Source organism: Nilaparvata lugens, chromosome 1 (genome assembly GCF_014356525.2).
Source record: "Nilaparvata lugens isolate BPH chromosome 1, ASM1435652v1, whole genome shotgun sequence".
Classification (NCBI taxonomy): domain Eukaryota; kingdom Metazoa; phylum Arthropoda; class Insecta; order Hemiptera; family Delphacidae; genus Nilaparvata; species Nilaparvata lugens.
In genome coordinates, this window is record NC_052504.1 from 88,009,247 (window position 1) to 88,023,573 (window position 14,327).

At 34.5% G+C, this 14,327-nt stretch overlaps 1 protein-coding gene across 1 annotated transcript; it reads right to left on the reverse strand.

Moving 5' to 3' along the window:
* Window positions 1–1,601: 1,601 nt before the first annotated feature.
* Window positions 1,602–13,783, reverse strand: LOC111059338 (V-type proton ATPase subunit d). Its single transcript, XM_039419530.1, has 5 exons — window positions 13,242–13,783; window positions 10,505–10,699; window positions 7,657–7,844; window positions 3,626–3,854; window positions 1,602–2,291 (listed from the first exon to the last, which is right to left on the reverse strand). The coding sequence occupies exons 1-5, from the start codon at window positions 13,425–13,427 to the stop codon at window positions 2,019–2,021; spliced, it is 1,071 nt and encodes a 356-aa protein (XP_039275464.1). The 5' UTR covers window positions 13,428–13,783; the 3' UTR covers window positions 1,602–2,018.
* Window positions 13,784–14,327: the final 544 nt, after the last annotated feature.

Here is a 14,327-nt window from a genome sequence, read left to right on the forward strand (position 1 = left end):
CAGCCTTTGTAACGCCCCGATGGACAAAAAGCATCCATCCAACTTATTTATTTATGTTGAAATCTCACAATACAGGTTTCTCTTTGATATCTCAAAAGCTTCTTGCAGCACTAGGAGAATGCTATGATCATGTAGAATGGAGAATTTTATTACGTTATATATTGGTAAGCTATAATCAAAATAATGTAATAAAAGTCCTGAAGATGTCCGAAACAGTATTTTTAAACATCCATTTTGATCAATCATTCAACTATTTACAAAGATACTATTTTCTGAAAGATAACACAGGATACATCCGAAAACGATTTCTAATCAAAACTATAGAGAAAAATAGCATAAGTATCATAGCTAGCATACAAAGCTGATTCAATCTTTCCTCTATGATATCAAAACTATGACTAGATTCATTTGAAACATTTAGAATTCATCATAAATAGCGCAACCACTTCCAATTCCACCAATGGTGAATAACTTTATAGAAGTCATGTTTCGAAATGAGAAATGATAGATCGAACAGTTTGAGGTGAATCGCTTTATAGAGGTCATGTTTCGAAATGAGAAGTTATAGATCAAACAGTTTGAGGTGAATCGCTTTATAGAGGTCATGTTTCAAAATGAGAAATGATAGATCGAACAGTTTGAGGTGAATCGCTTTATAGAAGTCATGTTTCGAAATGAGAAATGATAGATCGAACAGTTTGAGGTGAATCGCTTTATAGAAGTCATGTTTCGAAATGAGAAATGATAGATCGAACAGTTTGAGGTGAATCGCTTTATAGAGGTCATGTTTCGAAATGAGAAATGATAGATCGAACAGTTTGAGGTGAATCGCTTTATAGAAGTCATGTTTCGAAATGAGAATGATAGATCGAACAGTTTGAGGTGAATCGCTCTATAGAAGTCATGTTTCGAAATGAGAAATGATAGATCAAACAGTTTGAGGTGAATCGCTTTATAGAGGTCATGTTTCGAAATGAGAAATGATAGATGTTATTAATATTGTGATAATTCATGAGCAGAAGGTAAATTTCTCCATAAAGGATGGAAAATGTCTTGAAAGTACGATTTGAAACTTCACTGTACAATATTGTCTTCAACGTAATTTGTGCATATCAATCCATCATCGCGTATTACTCAAAAAGGCTTATCTCTAATCGTAATCATAGGTTCAATGATGGATGTTATACCACTTTAATAGAAAATTATATCTATTCCCATTCTCCACAACACTCTCTCGGTTTCACTGGAGATTAATAATAATTGTCTATCAAAAAATAGTTATTCTCCCGTTATTTTCGATAATAACTGCTATATTATGATGGCAATAACAGTTCCAACGAAAAACTGGCTGAATCAATTTCTATTTCAAGGACTTTCATTCAAGTTGAATTATTATCATAAATGGTGCAATTCTGTTAGTTCATTGAGTAGGTTATAATATATCATCAAAAGTATTCAAGTAGGTTTCAATATCATCAACATTGGAGTTTAACATTCTTAATTGAATATCATTATTCTCAACATAAGTTGAGAATCAGGATATAGTGTCATCAATGATAGGTGATTGAGTAGGATATAAATAAACACATGATATCATCAAAAATATTCAAGTAGTTATAATATAATCAAAATGGGAGTTTCACATTCTTAATAGTTGGACATCATTTTTCTCAACATGAGTTGAGAATCAGGATATAGTGTCATCAACATTAGGTGATTGAGTAGGATATAAACACATAATATCATCAAGAAGTATTCAAGTAGTTATAATATGATCAACATAGGAGTTTTACATTCTTAATAATTGGATATCATTTTTCTCAACATGAGTTGAGAATCAGGATATAGTGTCATCAACATTAGGTGATTGAGCAGGATATAAACACATAATATCATCAAAACGTATTCAAGTAGTTATATCATCAAAGTAAGAGTAGTATAAGTTGAGAGTTATAGTCCTATAGTGTCATCAACATTATGATGATTCAGAAAAAAGTCTTTACTGTACAAATTTTCGACTAAAGCGCTCCAACTCTAATATAATTCTCAATGAAAGCTCTCTGGTTTTGTGATATGCACTCGGCAATCCAGACAATGTTACGACACTCCTGCTCTCTCAGCTTCAGATAAGAGTAGAAGACACCGTAGTGAAATTGTCTCAGAAAGGCTGCACTGTTCATTCGCGCTTCCTTCTCGAAGAAGCGATCCTCCAGGGTTCGCTCCCCCGGCCCCTCCCCGGCGTTGAAGAACAGCGGGTGGTACGCTGAATAGTTTGCGGCCACCATCTGGACCTGTAAACAGATTACAAATTAATAATTGAAAATTTGACAAAAATTAGCAAACTAATTACAAAATTTAAATGAAAATACAGAGAAAACTATAAAAAATAACTGAATGAAAAAATACAGTCTACTGTATTAACAGAGAAATGGAGAAATATTTATTTACTTATCATTCACAATCAACTTGGGGAGAAAGAAACAGACTACAGTCCAAAACTTCTTTTCATCACAATTTCATAAAATAAATTGTCCAAGTAAAGGTTACGTGCGACTTTCCAATTCTTCACTAAGTTCCTCATTGAAACAAAACACAAACACTTGAAACAATTATTAATTTAGAATATAAAAAGATTAATATCCGAACTAATAACGAAACTACTTCTACTTAGTACTCAAATATGTAAAATGACTAAAAAAAGTGTAATATAACGAGTAACTTGACTGAGCAATCTCATATTATCATAGATTAAGCTTGTATGTATGATCTCAAAATCTAAGCGCTTGGCAGGATTCAAATCAACTAATCTACCGGCATCAGTAATTCAGTCGTCAATATTTGATCTTATATGAATTGTGATGAAAATGATCTATTAATTTTTGTGTATTTGAGAAGTTGATATTGTGGTTATTATTCATATTAAATGAAAAAGACTAAGAAATTGTCATAAAACCACAGAGTTATTGATACTTTGGAAGACCGGTTTCGGTTATTACACCATTGTCAATTTCTGATAAACTAAATACAAGAGCAGCAGAATTTATACTAGTGGGCAAGTACTGCTATTGGTCAAGGGCATGAACGCCTGCCATTGGCCCAGCTAGACAGTCTCCTCCAACTCAATGGTGTCACAAAATGGCGGATTAAGCAGCAGACTCGCCATGATAACAAAAATTTTTAAAATGATCTATTCCAATGTTTGGACATGTGATGCGAAATGAAAAGTGCAGATTCCTGTAGTTGATTATGGAGGGCGAGATTGAAGGAAGATACTGGTCTAGAAGAAGAAAAACGTCCTGTTTGAAAAATCTGAGTGAGTGGTTCAACATATTGATTGAACATACCTGCTCCTAGCTTCAGTTAGTATGATTCAGATTGCATTGATGATTGCCAATCTTTGTCGCGGAGTCGGCATATATATGAGAAAAAGAAGAAGAAGAAGAAGAAGAATGTTTGCTTATACAGACTTCAAACTCTCATCAATCAACATGACTCATCTTTAATCTTTTATTATATTTCAATGTTGTACAAAAATCAACATCCTCAATGTTTGAGAATACTTCTAATTCATTTCTTATCTGTTATCAATCAGCATGACAAATCTCAAACTTCTGAAGAAACTCACCTGTTCATAGTTGTCAGCCGCAGCCAGAGCAGCCAGTCCGGTGGGATGCAGCAGGCCGCAGCGTGGGAACAGACTGGCGCGCTCACTCTTGGTCAGTTCGGTGCGGAACGAGTTGATGGTGATCATGAAGGCACGTCTGTCACACTCGAACGCTAGTATCTCAGACATCGTCTCAGCTGTGATGCCACCCAGATTCTTGCAGAACTTGTCGAAGCTCTCCAAATACGCCCTGAAAAAGATAAATTGTCTTCTTATTGGCATCATAAAATTTTAATGTTTGAAACTCTCCAAATATGCCCTGAAAAAGATAGATTGTCTTCGTATTGACATCATAAAATAATACCACTTACATGGTTAAAACTCTCCAAATATTCCCTGAAAAAGAAAAATTGTCTTTGTATTGACATCATAAAATAATACCATTACTATGGTCGAAACTCTCCAAATACGCCCTGAGAAAGAGAATTGTCTTCTTATTGACATCATAAAATAATACAATTTTTATGGTTGAAACTCTCCAAATATGCCCTGTAAAGAAAAATTGTCTCCGTATTGACATCGTAGACCAATGTAATTTATTACTATCACCTTCATTCACATTTCAAGTATTTGTCTGTGCGTTGATATCGCCAGGTAGAAATTGCCTGGGAAAAATCACCCCAGTGTGAACCCCGCCTTATGGCCATAAACACAATCTACGTTAAACGCTAATCTTCGATTATTATGAAGGTCGTGATTATTATAATGCGATTCATTCTGGGTTTAAATGGACAGTTGATGTATCTCCGTTTATACAGAAATAATTCTTTCAATTTCTTTCTTATCTTTTTTTTATCAATCAACATGACAAATCTCTCCAAATACGGGCCCTCAAGAAGGATAATTCTTTTCCTTATTCATTTTCATAAATTATAATAGATGAAGTTCAGTTTAGATCAATTCAATCATTCATTGAAAAGTTATATTTTCCTTATTTTTTTCAAATATTTCACCACTCACAATATTTCCTATTGATTTATCTACTCACAATGTAACGCCACCTATTATATGTTCACCATGGATTGTAATATGAGTTAAAAAACCATGAACGAAAATACTTTTCAATGAAACTCCATTCAACATACAAAGAATCACATTATCATCTTTAGTAGAAAAATCAACTCCGTGTAGATTCGAATTTGGCCACACAAAACAGTCGTGAGGTCATGTCAGAGACCCTGGAATTGACTATGTGCGACCTGAAAACTGTGACACCAGACCTGAGTCAACCAGGTTACACGATATCACTAATTATTAGACCATTTGGATCTAGTATCCCATTTGAGATGCTCATAATTCCATAGAATGATATCAATTGTAAAGCTGTTGGTGTATTAGAAATAACAAGAATGGAGAGTCAGTTTAATGATTGAAATCATTATTGGTGTCATATTGGAGAGACAATGCTATTGATTCAACCTGGGACTATGAAAGGCACTAACCGTTGAGTAGGTGTAACACTCCGCTATTAACTGCAATGTGTTATTGTGATAAATGCTATTAGCAGAAACAGCACAGTTTAGCACTTCCAGGACCTAGTTATAGGAGTATACTTAAATCCGCTATTATGAGTGAATAATGTAACCACTCAGATTATGACAGTTCAATTTTGATGAGACAAACCAGAAATTTGTTAATCATCTATCCTTGTTCATTAAAAATAGTTCCAAGTAAAAATAGCAATTCTCTTTTATCCTTTCTCGATATCTGTATCGATTCTAAAATTATCAAATTATTAGGCATAATTTAATGTTTGATCAGCCAATTCACAATTGTACCACTAGTTGATTCGTTTCTGAAAATAGAATAGTTGGTCACTTGATAATGACGAATGCATTCCAAGATCATAAATCAAGGTTTCAAGGAGATAAAGTAGATTTAATCATCAAAAAGTATAGAGCCTGAAGTACTTTATGGATGACTACTCTCTACCAGACAAAACTTATACATTCTTCTTCTTATAGTGCCTGTCCGCTACGAACGTGGGCGATCAACATGGCGATTTCCACTTTATCCACGGCAATACGAAATATTTCTATGGAGCTTTTTCTACACAAGGATCGGATGTTGTTTAGCCAAGAAATTCTTCTTCTACCTGGGCCCCTCTTTTCAAAAATCTTTCCTTGGAGAATCACCTGTAATAAAGAATATCTTACGTCGTTTCTCATCACATGTCTCAGATACTGGATCTTTTTGCATTTGATGGTGGTGATTATTCCAATGTCTTTTCCCATTCTCCTTAGAACCTCAATGTGTGTTACGTGATCAGTCCACGGTAGCCTCAGAATCCTTCTGTATGCCCACATCTCGAATGGAAAAAGTCTTTTACTAATGGCTTCATTCACAGTCCAGGACTCATCATATAATAGGACCGTAAACACATAACACCTGAGCATTTATATCTTTGTTTCTAGGGAGAAATTCATTGGAAGATTGTTTTATTCTATGTCTCTACTGAACAGTTTGAGAAGCCTCCATTTCAGAATCCTGCCGATAGGTTGCAGCACTTATTGGATAACTAATTCACACTTGAATCTCTCTCTCCAGATTGGGCAAGAGCTTGTTATAATTCCACCAATAGACGGCAGCAACTCTACCAACTCTCTCCTGATTGGTCAACAGTTGTAATGTATGTGATTCCAACCTCAGCCGATAGATAACAGCAACTCCTGGGTCATGAGTTTGAATAGAAGGGTTGTCGAGTTACTTTTAGGATTTCTTGAGTGTTCTCAATACATTTGGGAAATGAAGAACAAAGCTTTATGGTTACTGCATCATAAGCGTTTATGAAGATAGAAATATGATTTGATGGCTCGTGAGTTGTGAATATATATTTGTGTGAGTAGAAAATTTCATGCTGCAATGCGAAATATTATTGATTGCACGTTGCAACTCAAAATTAATGTGTATACATCCAGGAAGTGATGTTACCTATTGGCAGAATACTCTGCATTAGATAATTTTTGAGTAGTTAACCAAACAGGAGGGGGTAAACACAGTACAAAGGTGTCACAAAGCGTGTCTCAAGTCTTGAACTAGTTTCTAATTGGTTATTTGCTACTAACGGATGTTGCAACATTGTCCACATGCCACATTATCTCTCCCATAATTCTTAAGATTCACAAACAATATAACATAAGTCTGTAAACTAAAAACGCGATCATCCTTGTCAAAAATCGTTCCTGACACAACGTAACAAAGCGATAGATAAAACAGCACTAGTAATAATAATTCACTGAAGATAGTTTAACTAAGAATTTCATTTGGCCTTTTGCCAACTTACACTTTGGGCAACATATAAGTTTGTGGACCCAACATTTACCATTGTATTAAACTGTTCTAATCCTAACTTCGCTATCTAGTTAAAATAAAGGCAGCCTATCTATCTATTCATCTATCTATCTTTTCTGTTAAACTTCGGGTTGAGTCCTTAACCTTCCGGCAGTCGCGCTGTTGTAAAAAGTACAACAGTGTCAGTTTTATTGCTGCACAAAACTATTGAATGGGGTGGTGTCAGTGAATGAGTCACCTATGCATTCCAAAACTTTCCCCTATCACTCCACTGAGTTGCAGTATCAACCGAGCTATGGTTCAGTCTTTAGACTCTTTAGGTGCCATTTAGTCGCGACAGTGCATAAGTCGCACTGTGCATAAGATAGGGAAAGACTGTATACGGGGACTGTAAACGAACCAATAACACAGAATTGATGGCTTTGCTTGATGTACCTTATTGGGCTATGAAATGGTAATCATCCAAAATTCATAGGCGTAGAATAATCCAAGAAGATGGAAAAAGTAATTATACAATTAATTAATATGTTTTGACAATAAACAGAGTACATAACACTTGGAAAATTGGATGTTGTACAAAATACAACACGCGACTGCTCGTGTGATTGAGTAGGGCGCGACTACCGGAAGGTTAATGAAACACTTGTTTTACCAAAATTCGTACCAAAACAACAACAAGATGCATATTTTTTGTCACGTACTTGTAGAGCATGTTACGTATGAGTTCGACGTTGACCTCGTTGAGACTGTGCTCTGTGATGCAGTCGAGGAAGAAGGGTGCGAGGGGCGTGTCCACAATCACCGCGTTGTAGAGCTCGCGAGGAGTCAACGCCACGTGTACTGCCTCCATTTGCTGGAAGCGGCCGAGCGGGTGACAACGGGCTGCCACCTGTACTCAAAACATTTTTTTTTTTATCAAATAAGATTGAATAATATATAATTATTATAAAACGAATATCCAAATTAAATGCTGTAAATCAACTCAAAAGACTTCTGCTACAATAGGGTTTTAACAGCTAGATGAAAATTCGATGAGAGCTAATATCCAAAAAGTATTTGCCAGCCCGGGAATCGAACCCAGTAGCTCCTAATAGCCTAAGACACAACGTTCAGGAATGCTTAGCCTCACACCAAACTGACAATCTCTGGATAGCGGCACTCATTTTTAAAGAAGACGTAGCGGCCAGCCAGCCGCTACATTGAATAATATATTAAATTTTCCTTTACTACTTGTTTTTGTATAGTATTTTTCCAGTGGTTGAGCCCATCGTAGGCTATTATGTTTTATGCACTAAAATCGCCTTTTCGTTTATTGGTGTTGGAACTATTCCCACTTATCCTGGACGAAAGAGTATGAATAGAACCTTAAAATAACAAAAAACCGTTACTATTTTGTTGATATAGATTATACATTGATTCTGATTAGTGGGAAGTCGTCTCTATGGTCTAATTGAGTAGTTGATTTCACAACACTTAATATTCTAAATTGTATTCCCATGTTATTCTGTTGAGAAGTGATATAATATATCATATATATATATCGCCATCTTGGACACTTTTTTCCCTCGGCCTGCAAAATTTCAGGTGAATTTATTCATTCCTGAAGTCATTGATACTATATAGTGAGGTCCACGTTATATTGACAGTGTTTGATTAGCAATATCCTATCCTTGTCTATCATTCAACAAAGCGGATAGCGCTATCTCTTTCTCGCTTTGCTATGTTGCAAGATCGTCTTCCAACAATGTTGAAATAATAATTCATTGGCAAAATATTTCATCTTAATTATGAAAATTCATTATGAAGTTATCGAAAAATATAATTCATTGCTTCATAAAACATAATTGATTATTTTAAATGAGAATGAGCATTTAATATTACATCAATAAACCTGTATCACCTACCGTCTGTGGAAGGCATTGACAAGACAGAGGATCGGCAACGTTTTTCTCCTATCTTTCTCTACTGCCATTATAATGTGGACCTCACTATAGGTTTACATACACCGTGTCCCACGAAGAGGTTACACGTTTAATTTTATATTACGTGCCCATTCATGCACCGAACTTTTTTAATTTCACACAGTTTACAAAGTAGGTTCTAAAAAAATACTGGGAAAATTTCAGCTCCCTAACCTTTGTAGAAACAAAATGGCGGCATATTTAAAATATTACCAATCCATTAAAGTATTCAATATGCCGTGATTTTGTTTCTACGAAGGTTAGGAAGCTGAAATTTTCCCAGAATATATTAAGAACCTACTTTGTAAACTGGGTGAAATTAAAAAAAAAAGTCGGTGCATGAATGGGCACGTAATATAAAATTAAACGTGTAAACCTCTTCGTGGGACACCGTGTATATTCACATGATAAGTTACCTCCTCAAGCAGCTTCTTCAAGATTAATTCGATAAATGTAACTTTTCTTACTATTGCCAATGAGAGATACTCAGCCTTATGGGTAGGAGACACCTTTTTCCCATAATGGCTCACTAAGATGAGATCCGGATAAGATAAAATCCATCAGAAATGGAGGTGAATGTGTCAATCTATTGTATAAATTCAATATTTTCTAAATTTGACTTGGTGGTTTTGTGATTTGACTTGGTGGTTTTGTGATTTGTTTCAGTTTTGTATATGTTTGGAATTTTTAACATCAAAATGAACTTTATTCCGAAGTGAAAAGTGTAAATTTAAAGTATTGTGCTCACTGTAACCTTAGTGTCCGGTTTCCCATTAGGGAACTTTGAACTATATACGGCGAGGTGGAACTACCCTTGGGTCTCCCCACTATTCAAAGCCATACGCTAATAATAATAATATATAATAATAATAATAATAATAATAATAATGATAATAATAATAATAATAATAATAATAATAATAATAATAATAATAAAAATAATAATAATAATAATAATAATAATAATAATAATTAATAATAGAAATAATAATATCAATTAATAATAATAATAGAAAATAATGCCAAGAGGTTGCATAAATTTTGCCCCTCTTCGCATAAGCTATCCGCAACTGCGTGAAAAAGAGAATAATAATAATAATAATAATAATAATAATAATTAATAATAATAATAATAATAATAATAATAATAATAATGTGTCAATCTGTAAATTATTATGTTTAACGCAAATGGTGTCAATAAATTCTTCTTCTACTTTAGCTTCAATCATTTGATTGGTAGGCAGTTTTTCATCGTTTTCTGTCCAGAGGAGCTGATCTTTTCAGTTGGTTGTAGTTCTGGATCCCTACATCTTTGGTAACTTGTTTCAAATACTGTAGCCGGGGTCTTCCACGAGCCAATAAGATCAAATCAAATCAAATCAACTTTTAATCTAATTAGACTGGATTGATACTTCAGCTCTCTTTCATCTGTCTCTCTTCTATTAGTCTCTCTTTTATTGGTCTCTCTTTCATCAGTCTCTCTCTCCCGGTCGTGTGTTAATGGGAAGGATATTTTATAGGGTCAATTCTATCATGCAATATAATATCATACAATATTCTATAGTTTATACTATTTTATGGGTGTTACCTCGTCAACAGGCCGCTGATGGAGAGTGCCTGTCATTAGCAGAATGGTGTTGTCGATCATGTAGGCATAGCGCACAAAGTCGAGGAACTCTGAGAGGGGCTTCACAGACTGCCGACGCATGTAGCTGAATTCTGCCGCCAGCTTATCACGCAGCTGAGCGTCCAAGCTAGCTACGGTCAGCTCGTTCTTCTCGTGCTACAAATTGACATTATTCTACCATTATTCAATCAATTTTCATCCCAATAAACTCATTGGTCTCTCAATGACCAGTAATGAAAAATTTGGATATTACGGCTAGAAAGATCATCTCGTTGACAGGAGAATTCCTTTTTCAATAAAATCCACTTGCAAATAATAATCCATGATTATTCAATCAATTATTTATTTTGATAAACTTGCTGGTCTCTGAATAACCAGGAGTCCAAGCTGGCTACCGTCAGATTGCTCTTCTCGTGCTACAAATTAATATTATTCCACCATTATTCAATCAATTTTCATCCAAAAAACTCATTCGTTGGACTCTAAATGACCAGTAATGAGTAAAATACGGAACTACGGGCAGAAAGATCACCTCTTTGAAACGAGGATCTCCCTGCCAATAAAATTAACTCGTAAATTAACATTATTCCACCATTTTTCAATCAATTATTCATTTTAATAAATTTACTAGTTCTAAATAACCATTAATAAGTAAAATAAGATATTATGGCGAGAAAGTAGCCTACAACCATAGAGAAACAATAGCGTTAGTAGATATCCCATGGTATAGGGCGTTTATGTCGCAACTTTTACTGTTATCTCAAGTCGATTTTTACTGTTTTGACCGGGTAAGAGTGTATAAACGGCACAATATGAGAGACTACCAGCGTCATAAAGCTTCACGGGGAAGAACTAAATGGACTATTGGCTTGAGATAACAGTAAAAGTTGCGACATAAACGCCCTATACCATGGGATAACTACTTATGCTATTGTTTCTCTATGCTACAACTCTCTGAAATGAAGATCTTTCAGCCAATAAATCTGTATAAATAACCAGAAGAGATAATCTTCTCTATGCATTAGTATTCATACAGTATGCAGATGAGATCTATATTTTGAATAAATAAACTGGTCTCCAAGGGTCAAAACATAGTGGAGGATAGCGGTGAAGGTAGCTGAGAATATTGAAAGTAACACATGTATTCAAATGTGTCAATACATATTGAGGAACGGCACAGGTAGCGGAGATGGTAGCTGAGAGTATTGAAAAGTAATGCATGTATTCAAATGATGTGTCAGAACATAGTGGACCGGCGAATGTAGGATGGAAGGTGAAATGAACCGGAAACACTTAGTTACATTCATTATTCTCAACACTCTCAGCTACCTTCTCTGTTTACTTCTCCGCTCCACTATGTTCAGATCCTAAATTATTATTGATTCTTCCAAGTATTTTGTTATGATTGCAATGAACAGTTGACAAGCGATTTTCTTTGAAAGAGAAATAATACAAATCTTATCTTGAAAAATATTATGAGCAGAACAAGTTACAACAAAAGAATCAAGTTTATGTGGGCCAGGACTACTTCAACTTTGACTAGCAACAATTATTGAATCTGTGTATCTATGAAATGGTTAAAATAATAGAGTTGAGATAACTTTCGCTAAACTTCCTCAGAGTCTTTAAGAATAAATCTTAAAAGTAAAATTGGTTATTCCATCTTTCATTGATATGAAATTCTATATTTTATGATATGCATTAGATAATTATTGTGACACCACTTGCGAAAAGCCATTTACTATCGTATTTAAAATGGTGTAAGTGTACGTCCAGTGCCAAAATACCTGTCACCAAATTTTTGGTTGGGATCGATTTTGTATGTTATTTTGAGCACAAAATCACAAAAATTAAACGGAATCACTACTGTTTTTAAAATAAACTAAGTTCAAAGTAGCACAATTTTACATGCATTCAACTTAAATTAGCAGCCATTTTGATTATCGAAATCATCAAATTATGAAATTCTTAATTTAAGTTTCCTAACCCAAAGCTTTTCATAACCTAAGCTTTCCTAACCAAAACTTTTGTAACCTAAAGCTTTTCCTAACCTTAGCTTCTTATGGCTACTACCTATAGGCATAGAGAAACAATAGCGTAAGTAGATATCCCATGGTATAGGGAATTTATGTTGTAACTTTCACTGTTATCTCAAGCCGATAGTCCACATCGTTCTTTCCCGTGAAGCTGTGTGACACTGGTAGTCTCTCATATTGTGCCGTTCATTCACTCTCACCCCAACAAAACAGTAAAAATCGACAATAATCGAAAGTAATCAGCTTGAGATAACAGTAAAAGTTACGACATAAACTCCCCATACTATGGGATATCTACTTACGCTATTGTTTCTCTATGCTATAGGTTAAATGCATGTGAAATTGTGCTACTTTGAACTTAGTTTATTTTAAAAACAATAGTGACCGCCGATTAATTTTTGTGATTTTGTGCTCAAAATAACATACTAACTAAATCGATCCAAACCAAAAATTTGATGACAGGTATTTTGGCTCTGGACGTACACGTTAGCCTTTAAAATAGCTATAGAATCATAAACTTAAAACTGAGTTTGATATTTTCTCATTATATGTTATGAGTTATCTCATAAATCTAAAATTATTATTATTAAGTCAGTTCTAGGTCTCTTATCATTTAAGATACAAGTCTAACTTAGAAGAATAAAGAAATGTCTAAACTTTACCCCTTCATCAGTTGACGAGAGCAGACTCCGATAGCTGGTTGCTTGCAGATGCAGCCTCAGGTCGCCGAGAGTTTCACACTGCACCAGAGTTGCATAATCACTTTGCTTTAGAATTGTGCCTTTAAAACCACGACAAATTCCTTCCAAATAGCCATCATTGATATTGAATAACATACCATCCAGCATCTTGCTTTTTGAGAACTACTTTCACTTTCATTAATGGTCTTGGTAGAACAGACTGAATTACAAACAGAGCTATATGTTTTTATTTGTGATCTGGAACAGCTGTTGGGGAGAATACTGCTGAAATTTATCACAAACTAAAAATTTTTTTGGATGATAAATGAATAATTTCAATGGAGATATGATTGACTGATTAATGAATTTATTAGTAAATAATTTTATAATCACTATGAAAATATCTGTATCAATCATTTCAGAGTAAATTTGAGGAAATGTCAATTAGGCAACTTCCACATTTATTATTATTTCTTGTTGAGATGATAGAGGAGCAGAAGAAATTATTATAAAAAATTTAATCACAATGTGATATGTCATATGCTTTCTGTTTTTTTTGTTGATAAAACCATCTGATTGACCCGATAAATAATTAGTGAATTCCATTAATGGAGAATTTGTAGCTTTTGGAAAAGATAAAAAGAGAGAGAAAGCAGCGGAACATCTATTATTTCCTCAGTTGAGATTAGTGACAAGCACTTGGTACACAAGATAAATATAATAGAATAGAATGACTGCCTCCATTTTTGACTTAGGAGGGCGAAGTTTGGGCGCAGTTGGCCCTCTCTTACACTTAACCCTCAAGTTGTCATAGATATAAAATAGATGAGTAAACTCTAGAGAACAGCTAGGCTTATTATTAGCGATGAGCTTCCAAATAATTTTTTTTGGTTGAAAATAAACCCAAAGTTGTATACCAGCATACCAATATGTTATCATCTTAATCATCATGTTATCATCTTTCATCATCTTAATTCTTAACATTACTCACACAAAAGCTGTGAGCTGATGTGTTTCACCCTCAGTTGAAGAATGAACTTACCGTGAACAGAAGTGTTTACCATCCTT